At 45.2% G+C, this 16,568-nt stretch overlaps 1 protein-coding gene across 1 annotated transcript in view; it reads right to left on the reverse strand.

The window, feature by feature from the left end:
* Window positions 1-11,282: 11,282 nt before the first annotated feature.
* The window catches only part of LOC119932053 (protein eva-1 homolog C-like), a 196,881-nt gene continuing 191,595 nt past the window's right edge, over window positions 11,283-16,568 (reverse strand). The window contains exon 11 of the mRNA XM_038750869.1: window positions 11,283-12,473. Within this exon, the coding sequence (XP_038606797.1) occupies window positions 12,094-12,473 (380 nt within the window). The 3' untranslated portion in view covers window positions 11,283-12,093. The remainder of the gene's footprint in view (window positions 12,474-16,568) is intronic.

A 16,568-nucleotide genomic window follows, 5' to 3' on the forward strand; every position in this document is an offset into this window, starting at 1 on the left:
ATAGGCCTTAGTTACCTCATCTGGAAAATGGGGATTAAGACTGTGAGCCCCATGTGGGACAGGGACTGTGTCCAACCTACTTTGTATCTACACCAGCGCTAAGAATAGCGCTTGGCACGTAGTGAGCACTTAACAAATATCACAGGTATAATACTGTGATATTTATATTTATTTATCATCATCAATCGTATTTATTGAGCACTTACTATGTGCAGAGCACTGTACTAAGCGCTTGGGAAGTACAAATTGGCAACATATAGAGACAGTCCCTACCCAACAGTGGGCTCACAGTCTAAAAGGGGGAGACAGAGAACAAAACCAAACATAAGAACAAAATAAAATAAATAGAATAGATATGTACAAGTATTCATATAATATATATATATATACTGTGATATATTATAATAATATAATAATATTAGGTTTGGGAAACATATTATCGCCTGGGCTTTCGGGGCACACAGAACCCAGGCCTGGGTTCAAGTTCAGGAATAAAAAAAAGAGCACGTTCTGCCTAGTTGACTTGTTGGAATGTCTTAACGTGGTTTTAATCCTGGCTCTGCTACATACCTGAGGTGTGACCTTGGACAAGTCATGTCACTTAACTTCTACCTGCCTCAGTTCCCTCATCTGCATACCTGTTCTCCCTCCTACTTAGACTGTGAGCTTCATGTGGGACAGGGTCTGCATACGATCTGATTATCTTGTATCTACCCCAGCACTTACAACAGTGCTTGGCACGTAGTAAGCACTTAAATACCACAATTATTATTATTAGGTTTGGGAAACATCTTATTGCCCGGGCTTTCAGGGCACACTGAACCCAGGCCTGGGTTCAAGTTCAGGAAAGGAAATTGGGAAGAGAGGCTGGGTGGGAGGACAATGGAAACAGGACAAAGAAAACACAGGGCAACAAGAAAAATCAGGGCAGCTCAGGGTTCCCTCTGAGGTCTAGTAGACATCCCAGGAGAGGCAAAGTCAAACAAGCGTTGCGTGTTTTCCATTTTCCACCTGACTTCCCATACCAGTTTAGCCAAGAGAGCTGAAATGTTGGCTGGAAAGGTGAAGAGAAGCCCTTCCAAGCATGAACCAGAGGAAATGGGATTATTTAGCTCAGCGAAGAGATGCGGAGGGAAATCTGGTCACTTTGGGGACTTGAAGAGTCTGTTGTAGAGGACGGTGGGTTTGCACTCCTGCAAGAGGGTTTTGGTTGGGTCGGAGAAGCAGTCGGAGAAGGAGCCTGGCTTAGTGGAAAGAGCCCAGGCTTGGGAGTCAGAGGTCATGGGTTCTAATCCCTGCTCCGCCACTTGTCAGCTGTGTGACTTTGGGCGAGTCACTTCACTTCTCTGTGCCTCTGGTACCTCACCTGGAAAATGGGGATTAAGACTGTGAGCCCCACTTAGGACAACCTGATCACCTTGTATCTACCCCAGGACTTAGAACAGTGCTTGGCACATAATGAACGCTTAACAAATACTGTTGTTATTATTTATTAATGATAATACCAGTACTATCATTTGGTTGGTCATAAGGCAGGATAATAATAATGATAATGATAAAATTATTAACTGTTATTTGGTTGGGTGTAAGGCAGGATCTCTTTCTATGAAGGTTGTCAAACACTGGTAACAGCGAGTGAGGTTGCGTCTCCTTTTCTCCTTTTTGGAGAAGCAGTGTGGCTCAGTGGGAAAGAGCACGGGCTTTGGAGTCAGAGGTCATGGGTTCAAATCCCAGCTCCGCCACTTGTCAGCTGTGTGACTTTGGGCAAGTCACTTAACTTCTCTGTGCCTCAGTTCCCTCATCTGTAAAATGGGGATGAAGACTGTGAACCCCACGTGGGACAACCTGATCACCTTGTATCCCCCCAGCGCTTAGAACAGTGCTTTGCACATAGTAAGCACTTAATAAATGCTATTATTATTATTATTTTCTCGGGTGTCTTGAACAAATAGGGTAGACAATTGGTGCTCTACCATGTGTCTGCTACATGTTCTTGGGCAAGCCACTTCTCTGTGCCTCAGTTCCCTCATCAGTAAAATGAGGATTTAGACTGTGAGCCCTATGTAGAACATGGATTGGGTGCAACCTGATTAACTTGTGTAATTGTGCTATTCTTTTGTCGTATTTGTTAAATGCTCACCTTGTGCCAGGCACTGTACTAAGAGCTGGGGTGGATACAAGCAAATTGGGTTGGACACTGTCCCTGTCCCACGTGGGGCTCACATTATCATCCCCATTTTCCAGATGAGGTAACTGAGGCACAGAGACGTGAAGTGACTTGCCCAAGTGGCAGAGCTGGGATTAGAACCCATGCTCTATCCACTAGGCCATTCTGCTTCTCTTCTATCTATCCCCAGTGCTTAGTACAGTGCCTGGCATATAATGGGTGCTTAATAAATACCATTTTGAAAAAATGGTTCCTGCCCAGCCCAGACAGAAAAGACTTCTTAAGCTCCATGAGCCAGTCATTAGCCTTGATCTGTTACAAGCAGCGTGGCTCAGTGGAAAGAGCACGGACTTTGGAGTCAGAGGTCCAAATCCCAGCTCCACTGTCAGCTGTGTGACTTTGGGCAAGTCACTTAACTTCTCTGTGCCTCAGTTATCTCATCTGTAAAATGGGGATTAAGACTGTGAGCTCTCCTTGGGACAACCTGATCACCTTGTAACCTCCCCAGCGCTTAGAACAGTGCTTAGCACATAGTAAGCGCCTAATAAATGCCATGATTATTATTATGATTATTATTAAAACAATAATAGTGGTGTTAAGCATTTACTATGTACCAAGCACTGTACTAAGAACTGGGGTAAGTGCAATGTCAGCAGATCAGACTCAGTCCTGGGGCTCACTAAGAGGAAGAACAGATTTTTCATTCTGGTTTTACAGGTGAGGAAACTGAGGCACAGAAAGGTTAAGACTTACCCAAGGACATATAGCTGCTTTTGGAACCCAGGTTTTCTGACTCCCAGTCCTGTGCTCTTTCCCCATTGCTTCCCAACGTCTTCCACTTAATGTTTTCTTCAGAGAATGATGATTTTCCTCCTCTCTCCTTAGATGTCTTAAAGATTTAAGTAAGAAAAAGAGCCCTGAAAGGGCAGTGATTGTTCTCTTAATGCTAATGGTGATGAAGATGTCGGTATCTTGCTTCTGTGGCACTCTCCCTAGTGCTTAGAATTGTTCTTTGCACTCAACAAATACTGTTGATGCAGAAGAAAAATCTGTAAATTGTTCAAGAGAACTATCGGGAAGTTGTCCGTGCTAGACTCCTGCTTCCAGGATGGTGAATGATTAGCCCATTTTTGTCCATTCTTGTGTTAAACGTTTCCACTGGTAGAGACTCTACGATCTTCCTTCTTGGCTATTCTAGGGTTTATTATCCTAAAAGCCAAAAAGGAAAAAGTACTTCCATTTTATCAAAATCTCTTCTGACCTAATTTAAGCCCATTTCCTCCCCATAAACTGTGCATTCTACACTCTACTTGAATGATCAACTAAGGGGATTTATTAAATGCGTACTCACTGCAGAGCAACGAGGGTACAATAAAGTACCCTCAAGGAGTTTATAACTTGAAGACAGACACAAAAATAAAAAAGAGGTAGGGGGAAGGAGTGTAAAAATCTGTATATACTTTTATGTATAGAGGAGTGAGGGTAAGCCATAGAGGCCGAGCTGATTGAGTGCCTTAAAGCTAATGGTGAGAAGTTTCTGTTTGATGTGAAGAGGATTGGGCAACCATTGGAGGTTTTTTGAGTAGTGGGGAAACTGCCATAAAATGTTTTAGAAAAATCATCCGGGCAGCAGAGTGAAGTGTGGATTGGAGATGGGGGCAGGAAGGCCAGAGGCAGGGAGGTTAGCAGAGGAGGCTGAAGCAGTAGTCAAGGCAGGATATGATCAGTGCTTGGATCAGTGTGGAAAGGAAAGGGTGGATCCTGGAAGTGCTGTGAAAGAAGAACAAAAAGGATTTAGTGACAGCCTGAATATGGGTTTTTCTTTTTTTTAAAAAAAAATGGTATTTAAGTGCTCACTTTGTGCCAGGCACTGAATTAAGCACTGGGGTAGATACAAGATCTTTGAGTTGGACACAGTCTGTGTCCCACATAGGGCTTACAGTCTTAACCCCCATTTTGCAGATGAGGGAACTGAGGCCCAGAGAAGCTTAAGTGACTTGCCCAAGGTCATATAGCAAAGAGGAGGGGCTGGGATTATTAATATTGTTATTATTATTATTTTTAATTGTGGCATTTGGTACGCACTTACTATATCCCAGGCACTGTACTAAGCACTGGGGTGGATATAAACAAATCAGGTTGGACACAGTCCCTGTCCCACATGGGGCTCACAGTTTCAATCCCCATTTTACAGATGAGGTAACTGAGGCCCAGAGGAGTGAAGTGACTTGCCTATAGTCACACAGCAGGCAAGTAACAGAGCTGGGATTAGAACCCATGACCTTCTGTCTCCTAGGCCCATGCTCTCCCACTAGGCCATGCTGCTTCTCAGGGCCTCCTATTTGCAAGTCCATGCTCTTTCCATTAGCCCACACTGCTTCTGTTGAAAAAGAGTGGTTGAAAAAGAGAAAGAGGATGCAAGGATAACACTGAGGTTGTAGGCTTGAGAGACAGGGAGGATGGTGGTGGTGTCAGCTGTAATGAAAGAGTTGGCATGAGGAGATTTGGAGAGGAATGAAGATTGGGAGCTGGGAAGTAGGAGAAGAGTGGATAAGAAGTGGATAAGTAAGAAAGAGAGAGAGAGAATTGAGTGTTTTAAGGAGTTTCTACTTGGTGCAGACAGGAGTGGCCAACTCTTGGAGGCTTTTGTGGAGTGGAGTGAATTGTACAGAATGACATTTTAGAAAAAAACAATTGAGGCAGCGGAATTTAGTATGGGCGAGAGAGGGGAAAGAGTGGAGGCAGAAGCAGTAATCAAGTCAAGTTAGGGCCAATGGTTGGACAAGTGTGGTGGCCGTTTTGATGGAGGGGAAAGGACAGATTTTGGAGGTAGAGCTGACATGATTTCGTGACAGACCGAATATGGGGGATAGAAGAGATGGAGGGTTCACAGGTATATGGCGGTGGTGTCAGAAGTGATTAATTGAGTACTTACTCTGTGTAGAGCATTCTACCAAGCACATAGTAGAGTGAAACACTTTGACGTCACGATCCCGAAGCTTACAATCAGTGGGACAATTTGCAAGGGAGACACTCAGACACTCGTATGGGGATAATTGCTCCATCAGGAGCAGCATTTTGGATTCAAAGGCCAAGCTACACACACACTTAGCAGGTAGGAAGGAGGAACAGCATTCTCTTTGGGTTCCGGAGCCAGAAACTTGGAACTCAAAGCAAACACAGTAAATGGTCTGTTTCTAATGGACTCTGATGACAAGCCAACAGAGGAAACCACCTTCCTCTGCTATTCTTTCCTCAACTTCCCCCACCAGACAAGCTTCCATTATGCATGTGGAAAGAAGAGAAAATGCCAAGTTAAATGACTGAGGCCACTGGGGTTCAAAGAAGCTTCCAGGCCCTCATGGGAGCCATGACGTGGGTGGCGGCAGAGAGGAAACGTTGTGTCTGGCTCACCCTTTAAAGATTATTTTCACGTCGGATGCCCTCCGGGCTCCTCAGCTCAGATGTCACTCAGCAGAAGGAGAAACACAGTCGAGTTGATGTGGAAACTCCAATTCAGCAAGAAAGATGTGTGTGATGGGTCTGTGGCTCCAGTTACCTCCCTCTTTTTTACTTCCATGTTCCAGGAAGCTCTGCTCCGTCAATCACGGGTTCTGCCGCCACAGCTAATCTGGTTCAAGAGGCCCATCTTAAAACCATAGTGATTAAGAAGCAGTGTGGTCTAGTGGAAAGGCCGGGGACCTGGATCCTACTCCTGGCTCCACCACTTGATTGCTGTGTGACTGTGGGCAAGTCACTTATCTTACCTGTGCCTCGGTTTCCTCATTTGTAAAGTTCCTCTCTCCAACTGCATACTCCTCAGCTGTTTTCTCTCGTACATGGTCACTCCCCACAGGGACCTTCAATCTTTTTACCTCCAAATTTCCAAAGTCATCACACCCCATTTGGTCTCTGAACACAAACTACCCGTCAGTGCACAGAAATGACCTCGAAAACCCCCGCTCCACTGAACTCAACTCCCTCGCTCCCCAATCCCTCCACCGATCATGCACCACTAAACCCACAACCCTGTGTCACTCACACGGTACACTTCTTTCACTCCTGTGCTCAAGCCCTGGAGCACTGCTGGCGGAAATCCAAACACCAGGCTGACCTCGTCCACCTCAAATTCACCCTCCTATGTTTTAATTCTGCTCTGTCCTCCACCTGGCAACAATACTTCTTCATACATATCCGTAATTCATTTATATTAAAGTCTGTCTCCCCCTCTAGACTGTAAGCTCCTTGTGGCTAAGGATCTTGTCCTCCAACCCTGTTACATTGGACTCTCCAAGTGCTTTGTACAGTGCTCTGCACACAGTAAGCACTTAATAATTAGGATCGATTGACTGAAATACCTCTCCATCCTTACCGACTCCCACACTCCTTTCCCACACCAGCTGTTTCAGATATTTAACTTCCTCCTCAAACCCCCACCCCTTGGTTCCCCCCATCTCTTGCCCCTAATGATCCGACCACTTACTCTTTGGATAAACTTGAAACCATCAGGAGTGATTGCCCTAAGATCTCCCCTGCTCTTCTTCTCTAATTTCTCCTTCCTCCCGCCCTTTCTTCAACACTGCCATCTTCCCCAGCAGTATCTTGAGATCTGCTACGTCCTCTATCCCCTCCCCCTGCAACTTTGACTCCATCCCTTCTTCCTTCCATCTTCAACTGTTCACTTTCCAGTGGCTTCTTCCTCGCTGCGTTCAAATATACTCATGTCTTCCCTAGCCTTACCATGCGTCATTACCCAAATGCTCCCTCCAGTTATTTCCCCATCTCCCTCCAACCATTCCTCCCCAGACTCCTTGAGAGAGTGGTCTATGCCTACTCCTTCCATTTTCTCCTCCAATTCTCTCCTTGAGCCCCTCAAATCTGGTTTCTGCCCCCGTCGCAACATAGAAACTGTTCTCTCTAAGGTCACCAGTTACCTTCTTGCAAAATCTGATGGCCTCTACTCTATCCTAATCCTCCTAGATCTTTTAACTGCTTTTGATACTGTGGATCACCCCCTTCTCCTAGAAACATTATTCAACCTTGGCTTTTTTTTAATGGCAAACAGTGCTCAGCACTTAGAACAGTGCTTTGCACATAGTAAGCGCTTAATAAATGCCATTATTATTATTATTATTATTATAAGTGCTTATTATGTGCCACACTACAGAATGCAGCATGGCTCAGTGGAAAGAGCATGGACTTAGGAGTCAAAGGTCATGGTTCTAATCCCAGCTCCACCACTTGTCAGCTGTGTGACTTTGGGCAGGTCATTTAACTTCTCTGTGCCTCAGTTACCTCATCTGTAAAATGGGGCTTAACCAATCAATCGTATTTATTGAGCACTTACTGTGTGCAGAGCACTGTACTAAGTGCTTGGGAATTACAAGTTGGCAACATATAGAGACGGTCCCTACCCAACAGTGGGCTCACAGTCTAGAAGGGGGAGACAGAGAACAAAACCAAACATATTAACAAAATAAATAGAATAGATATGTACAAGTAAAATAAATAAATAAATAGAGTAATAAATATGTACAAACATATATACATATATACAGGTGCTGTGGGGAAGGGAAGGAGGTAAGGCGGGGGGGATGAAGAGCCCCATACCATCACATATGCACATATGTGCAGCACATATGTACATACCTGTAATTTATTTTAACATCTGCCTCCCCCTCTAAACTGTAAGCTCCTTGTGGGCAGGGAATGCATCTCCCAATTCTGTTGTATTGTACTCTCCCACGTGCTTAGTACAATGCTCTACTTATGGTAAATGCTCAATAAATACCATTAATTGGCTGATAAAATGGGGACTAAGTACCTGCTCTCACTCCTTCTTAGACTGTGAGCTCCGTGTGGAGCTGGGATTGTGTCCAACCTGGTAATTTTGTATCTATCCCAGTGCATAGTAAGCACTTACTTATTGTTATGGCATTTGTTACTATTATTACTAGCTGCAGAACAGAGAACCTGGAGCCAGGCTACCAAAACTCCTTCTTCAACCGTACCCTGGGTCCTCCCCTGTGATCCTTCACCCTTGACTCAATCTCTTCTCCTCCTTCCACCCCATTCCCCCAAAATTGGAATGATAACCCCCACTTCTAAGAGGTAATGAGAAATTATTCCTGTAGCCAAAGTCATTTCAGACCCCTAGAGGAAAGAGGCACTCCTAGTGCAAGATTCTACCATTGTTATCAATCAATCACTGGTATTTATGGAGCACTTTGTGCAGAGCGGTTGGCGGAGTACAGTAAAACAGAGTAGATAAGACTGATCCCTGCCACAAGGAGCTCACAGACTATTTATTGAAATACCTAAGGAACCTTATAAAACCCTTCAGCAACAGCTTCCCAGCTCGTGCAGTGATAGAGAAGCAGCGTGGCTCAATGGAAAGAGCACGGGCTTGGGAGTCAGAGGTCATGGGTTCAAATTCAGGCTCCGCCAATTGTCAGCTGTGTGACTTTGGGCAAGTCACTTCACTTCTCTGGGCCTCAGTTCCCTCATCTGTAAAATAGGGATGGAAACTGTGAGCCCCACGTGGGACAATCTGATCACCTTGTATCCTCCCCAGCGCTTAGAACAGTGCTTTGCACATAGTAAGCACTTAACAAATGCCATTATTATTATTATGGAGTGACTTCCTCTAATTCCTGAAGCTTCCCCATCACAGGATCTCAGCAGGATTGGGACCTAGCTGGGGGTTTTGAATCCACTGGTCTTAGGCCAGCCGTGAGCTGTGAATCAGTTGGTCACATTTACTGAGCACCTGCTGTATGCACAGCCCTGTACTAAGCTTTTGAGAGTGTACAATACGTGTAGACATATTCCCTGCCCACAACGAGCTTATAGTCTAGAGGGAGAGCCCGTGAAATGGTGAGAAAGAGGAGCTCTTTACAGAGTGGTAGACAAGTCTTCAAAGTCCCGGATGCTATTTGAACCAGGCATCAGTATCCTCAGATTGTCATGGAAGAAAAAAAAAAATTTCAGTACCACAGGGATGTTGTGAAGAGAGTGAAGTGATTTGCCCAGGGTCACACAACAGACAAGTGGCGGAGCCAGGATTAGAACTCAGGCCCTTCTGACCCCCAGGCCCGTGCTCTTATCTTTGATCTTAAACATTAAGTAAATTTTACTCCCAGTGTTAACACAACAGGACCACTTCCATATTAAGTACATTTTCAACTAGGCACAGAATACACCATTCAGGATCTCTTGGGAGTGCATCATTGAATCCTTTCATTCCTACAGAAATCTCTCCACTTCTCTGTTGAACACAAGCATATCTGAGTTGCAGACATCCCTTAATTCTACCAGCCCGAGGATGCCACCAAATTGGTTTGATACGCCAGGATATGACTATCCCACAACTTAACCATTCCGATTCACAGCATCTACTGTTTGATACTACTACTACTAATAATAATAATGAATAATTGTGGCATTTGTTAAGCACTTACTATGTGCCAGGAACTGATACTAAGCGCTGGGGTGGATACAAGCAAATCTGGTTGGACACAATCCCCGTCCCACATGGGGCTCGCAGCCTTAATCCCCATTTCATAGCAGAGTTAGCTGAGGCCCAGAGAAGTGAAGGCACTTGTCCAAGGTCACACAGCAAGCAAGCGGCAGAGTCGAGATTCGATCCCAGCTCCTTCTGACTGACAGGCCCGTGCTGTGTCCACTAGGCCACACCGACGCCTTACCTTATATACGTCCAACCAGCCTTGAAGTTCCAGCCGACCAGGTAAATCCTTCCCACTCCCTGCTTGGGCTGAGATTAAGCAAACCACAGTGAATGCATCTTGGGGAAAAGCTTGGCCTACAGCCGATGTCTGACTTTCTGGAGAAGAAACTCCAGAGGAAATAATCAGAGGAGTTACTGAACCAGGGAGCCAATTCCGCATACTATGGACGATGTAATTATCTGAGGTAAATGCATCTCATTTAATAGAACTGTGTTTCAACAAGGAATCCCTCCCTAACATCAACAAACCAGTGCATTATTGCAAGATGAAGTTAGGATGATTTCACCGCCAGCTAAAACTTGGGGATTAAAAAGTCTGGCTACAATTTTCATGTAAAGCAACGAACAGACCCTAAAAGGAAAGGGGTGTTCAAAAGTGCGCTGAGGTGTTCAGAAACTCACCTGCTACGAGGTGCATTTAGAAAAGCTGCTGTCCAAAGTTGGACAACCACCACCAAAGTCAGTAGAACAAACTTCTACGGTTTCTTGTAAAGCCTCATAATCAGATTACCACTCATTTCATTTAAAATTATGATGTTCTGCTTCATATGACTTTAAGCCATTGATCAGTGACTCAGGTAGAGGAATTTTATATTACCTTTCCAGAGATTCTGGAATGGATCCGCATTTTTAACATGTATGGGAATGGTATGGAAACCATTCAAAATACAACCACATTTTCCAAGGAACCTAACCCAGTTGACACATGGGCTATATCTGTAGTAGTTTCAGCTGCTAAAGTGCTTCTTTGTAGACTTTGGAACCCAAGTCTAAAATCTGCTCCGTCTGTAACCCTGGAACTTGTAAATCTACCTGTTTCTCACTAATACACGTATAATATTGTCTTCTCCCAAGGGCTTAGTACAGTGCTCTGCACACAGGAAGCACTCAATAAATACGACTGAATGGATGTTAGACAGGAGGGATTTCACTGTTTATCTGAAACAATGGATCTCATGCTCACGAGTACAGCCTGCCATGTCAAAAATAAAGCAGTGGTGACCTCTGAAAAAAATGAAGAGCAGGCTAGTGATACTTCTTGGCTTGAATTTGGCTGAAGAGACCATTTCTGGACCATTGCAAACCAGTCTGTTAACGTCAGTAATTGTGAGACTGCAGAGGCAACTATGAAACAAAGCAGATTTTATTAAGCATTTATTTCCCTTCCCTGTGCCATAGCAGTCCTCCCTCCCCCAGGTTCTTCTTGGAAACCCAGCCCTCTTCTGGACCTTTTTTTAATAAAATATATAAAACAATGTGCGTCACTATCCATAGGAAAATTGCCTTCTGGCCAGAAGAAGTAAGGCACATAGTTCTGTGCAGTATTTTCAAATATACATAATCATATACATATATTTATATTTATATATATATACTTTTTCCATATATATTTAAACTTAAAAAACCCTTCAGCCTCTTTGAGGCTGTTAATATCATACAGGTCACTGACATCTCCTATAATAGAGGAATTGCATGGTTCTTCAGGGATGGGAAATATATTCATAATAATAATAATAATTAATAGGATTTTTGTCCCTGAGGTGTCAGTTAAAGAAACAAATACCTGTTGCCACTGGAGAGCAAGAGTAAAATCCAGTCTTAAATAATGCAGTTGGCCGTCTAATGTCTGAGCACCAAGGTGATTTTGTGGAGGAGAATCCGGTTGTTCTCGACAGTCAGTCACGTTTTATGGGGGTCATCGCGTGGCTTCTAAAGTCACGGCAGAGGTCACGTTGGGTCCCTCCGTTTTCCCGGTCCCCACTGTCCCCTCGAGGCCATCGTCTCCTGGGCAAAAGGGAAGTCCAACAGCCGGCGAGTGGCATCCCACGGATCACCACTCTGTACTCTGGTCCGGCCGCCGTCTTGCTTTCTTTGGTCCGCTACCGGGAGAGGCTCAGCCTCGGCAGATCTGATGAGCTGTGGACGTCCCCTACATGCTCACACACACTCTTTCGGTCTCTCTCTCTCGCACATACTCACGCCACACATCCCATCTGTTTCTGCTGCAGGGCCAGAGCAGAGAAAGATGGAAACTGGGAAATCGGCAGAGGTACCGAGGAAGGTAGTTCCTCCAGAGCTTGTAGGCCCCTCTGTCCTCAGGACGGCCTTCTGGAGAAGGGCCTGGGAGAGGAGGGGAAGCGGACAGCTCTGGCCTCATCCCCGTCCCCTCGGGGGCCACTCAGTAATAGCGGTTGAGGCTGCGGGTGCCCGGGACGTCGGGCTGCCCGTTCATCCAGATCTCCCGGATGATGCGCTCCCGCTCCTCCAGCCTCTGGGCCCGCTCCAGCTCCTCGGCCGACGTGAAGACGTTAGTGTTGAGCGTCCGCTCGAAGCGCCGGTGGCGCCGAGCCGACAGGTCCGACGTGGTGTCCGAGCCCCCGTCCTCGCTGTCGCTGCTCTCCCCTCCGCCGCCCTCACGCTCCGCCTGGGGCCCCTTCTTGGGCAGGGGCGGCCGGCAGTCGGCGCGGCAGGAGACCCTCAGGACCAGGGCGGCCAAGGTGAGGACGAGGCCGATGCACACGCCGGAGACGAAGTACAGAGCTGCGCGCTCCGGATTTTCTGGAGGGAGGGGAGAGAGAACGGAGCTGTCATCGGCCACCACGTGGAAGAATAATGATGGCAAATAATCAATCAATCAATCAATCAATCAATCGTATTTATTGAGCGCTTACTATGTGCAGAGCATTGTACTAAGCACTTGGGAAGTACAAATTGGCAACACATAGAGACAGTCCCTACCCAACAGTGGGCTCACAGTCTAAAAGGGGGAGACAGAGAACAGAACCAAACATACCAACAAAATAAAATAATCAAGTGCTTACTATGTGCAAAACATTGTTCTAAGTGCTGGGGAGGTTTTGAGGTGATCAGGTTGTCCCACGGGGGGGCTCATCGTCTTCATCCCCATTTACGGATGAGGTAACTGAGGCCCAGAGAAGTACTTCCCAAGCGCAACTTGTACTTCCCACGCGCTCTGCACACAGTAAGCGCTCAATAAATACGATTGAGTGATTGATTAAGTGACTTGCCCAAAGTCACACAGCTGACAGTTGGAGGAGCCGGGATTTGAACCCATGACCTCTGACTCCAAAGCCAGTGCTCTTTCCACTGAGCCACACTGCTTCTCCGGGAAGATCCCCGGCACCCCGTCCCCGGGCCGAGGATTTTGCAAGGCGGTCGATTTGGACGGCCAACCCTTCCCAAATCGACAGAGCAGCTGTGGAGGAGGGATGGGGGTATGTTTCTAGGAGCAGTTCTCTTCCTCCAGCCAACATAGCTTAGTGGTTAGAGCACGGGCCTTGAGTCAGAAGGACCTGGGTTCTAATCCCGGATCCGCCACATCTCCACTATGTGACCTTGGGCAAGTCACTTCACTTCTCTAGGCCTCTGTTCCCTCATCTGTAAAATGGGGATTAAGAGTGTGCACCCCATGTGACAGGGACTGTGTCCAACCTGATTACCTTCTATCTACCCCAGTGCTTAAAACAGTGTTTGGCAGATAGTAAGCACTTAACAAGTATGATTATTATTATTATTACTACTACTACTTCACTCTCTCAGCTGGTGAAAGGGAATATCTCATCTCTCCCTATATTGTATTTCCTGAATACTTAGGTGAACTGATTCCTGGCTTTTGGCCAGGGTCAGTTCTTGGGGACATTAGAAGCCAGGAGGCTTTGAGGAAATAGCACAAGCCCGGGAATCAGCGGACCTGGGTTCTAATCCCAGCTCTGCCAGTTGCCTTCTGTGTGATCACGGCCAACTCACTTACCTTCTCTGTGCCTCAGTTAATTCACCTGTAAAATGGGGATTCACCTGTTCTCCCACTTTCTTAGAGTGTGAGTGAGCCCCATGTGGGAGAAGGACTGTGTCCAACTTGATTATCTTGTATCTACCCCAGCATTTAGTACAGTGCTTGGCACAAAGTAAGTGCTTAACAAATACCTCAATTATTTGTCATTAGGGAAAACAAGTGATAGGTGGTCCCCAGTAGAGACCCAACAGGGTCGTACTGTACTCTCCCAAATGCACAGCACAATACTTTGCACACAGTGCTCAATAAACACTATTGTTGTACTCTCCCAAGCAGTTAGTACAGTGCTTTGCACATAGTAAGCACTAACTACGACTGATTGATGTCCCAACCCCACTATCCACCATCACGTATGTCATGATCATTTTCTAGTTCTAGTAGTCAAGCGTGGGTAATGAGGTCAGAAGAATGGACTAAGAACTAAAACATGTACTTATTCATTGGACTAATCAGAGATACTACCAGTGGAGTCTAAAAATCCTGAAGAGGAAATGCTTACTCTATCCACACTGTCCAGGGCTGGGGCAAACCCGGGGGACTTGCATCCTGACAAGAAGCAATTTGAAAATTGGGTTGGTTTCAGTCTTTGCTCTCCAGGAAGCCCATTACCAAGCATTATGTTACGCATCAGTGGTTGGACAGCTCCACAGTGATAAATCAGACTTCTGGAAAATTGCATATCCTGTACTCATAGAGATTATTTAAAGCACGTAAGCTGGCCTTCTGCCTAAAGGGCCAAAATCCAGTTGTTAACAATATTTACTGAGGGCTTAATGAGAACAAACGTGTGGCACTAAGCGCCCGGGTAGAGTATAATACAATAGAGTTGTTAGTCAGTAGTATTTATTGAGCGCTTACTGTGTGCAGAGCACCGTACTAAGTGCTGCACTAAGCGCCGGGTAGAGTATAATACAATAGAGTTGTTAGTCAGTGGTATTTATTGAGCACTTACTGTGTGCAGAGCACCGTACTAAGTGCTTGGGAGAGCACAATATAACATCATAACAGACATATTCCCTGTCTACAACAAGCTTATAGTCTAGATGGGGAGACAGACATTACTCTAAATAAATTCATTCATTCATTCAATCATATTTATTGAGCACTTACTGTGTGCAGAGCACTGTACTAAGCACTTGGGAAGTACAAGTTGGCAACGTATAGAGACGGTCCCTACCCAACAACGGGCTCACAGTCTAGAAGGGGGAGACAGACAACAAAACAAAATATATTAACAAAATAAAATATATAGAATAGTAAATATGTACAAGTAAAATAGAGTAATAAAGCTGTACAAACATATATACAGGTGCTGTGGGAAGGGGAAGGAGGTAGGGTGGGGGGGATGGGGAGGGGGAGAGGAAGGAGGGGGCTCAGTTTGGGAAAGAAAAGTGGCAGAACCAGGTTCTAATATAATCTATTCTAGTCAGGAGGACTTGGGTTCTAATCCCGGCTCTACCACTTGTCTTCTGTGTGACCTTGGGCAAGTCACTTCTCTATGTTGCTGTAACCTCATTTGTGAAATGGGGACTAAGACCATGAGCCCCATATGGGACATGGACTACTTCTAATCTGAGTAACTTGTACTTACCCCAGTGCTTGGTACAGTATCTGGCACACAGTGAGCTCTTAACAAATACCACTAAAAAGAAAATAATAATTCCTGACTTTTTTTGGTTTGGCAAAATTGACAAACCACAATAGTGCTGCTAATAGCACTAGTAAGAAAAAAAACAAACTATTAAGGATTCCCACCTCAAACTTTCACTTTAGTGTACTTCCACCCCAAAGAAATAATGGTTATATTTCTTGCAGGCTCAACACAGCCAAGTCATGTTATGGACCTCACCTTGATATCTTTCTGGCACATTTACTTTTGTAAACATCCATTTCTTAGATAGATAACAGACTCAGGCAATAGCAAGCACACACACAAGCACATATATCCCCACCCCACCCGCCTACCCCAGGAAAATACAAGATACACTTTACCCAAAACAAGTCTAGCCACTCAAGCATCCAAGAAATAATTTGTAAGAATAAAATGAAAGCTTATTGACAGAACTAGGAGATTCTAATAATAATAATAATAATGATAATGACATTTATTAAGCACTATGTGCAAAGCACTGTTCTAAGCACCGGGGAGGTTACAAGGTGATCAGGTTGTCCTACAGGGGCTCACAGTCTTCATCCCCATTTTACAGATGAGGTAACTAAGGCACAGAGAAGTTAAGTGACTTGCCCAAAGGCACACAGCTAACAATTGGCGGAGCTGGGATTTGAACCCATGACCTGTGACTCCAAAGCCCATGCTCTTTCCACTGAGCCACGCTGCTTCTAGATTTTAAAGTCAGACTCTCCGTCATCTGCACAATGGAGCACCCATGGATACTCCTCTTTTACATATCTTTTTTTTAAAATGGTATTTGTTAAGTGCTTACTATGTGCCAGACACTGTACTAAGCCCCGGGATAGATCACTCCTCTCCCTTAAAAGCTCTATTGAAGGTGTACCTCCTCCAAGAGGCCTTCCCAGACTAATCTCCCCCCTTTTCCTCAGCTCCCGCTCCCTTTGCTCTCCCTGCCCCAAAGCACTTATCTATATTTGTATATATCTACAATTCTATTTCTATTGATGCCTGTTTACTTGTTTTGATGTCTGTCTCGCCACCTCTCTAGACTTTAAGCCCAGTGTGGGCAGGGATTGTCTCTATTCATGAATTGTACTTTCCAAGCGCTTAGTACAGTGCTCTGCATACAGTAAGCACTCAGTAAATGCGATTGAATGAATGAATGAAATGAATGCAAGTTAATCAGGTTGGACACAGTCCGTGTCCT

The sequence above is a fragment of the Tachyglossus aculeatus genome, chromosome 9 (assembly GCF_015852505.1).
Source record: "Tachyglossus aculeatus isolate mTacAcu1 chromosome 9, mTacAcu1.pri, whole genome shotgun sequence".
Lineage (NCBI taxonomy): Eukaryota > Metazoa > Chordata > Mammalia > Monotremata > Tachyglossidae > Tachyglossus > Tachyglossus aculeatus.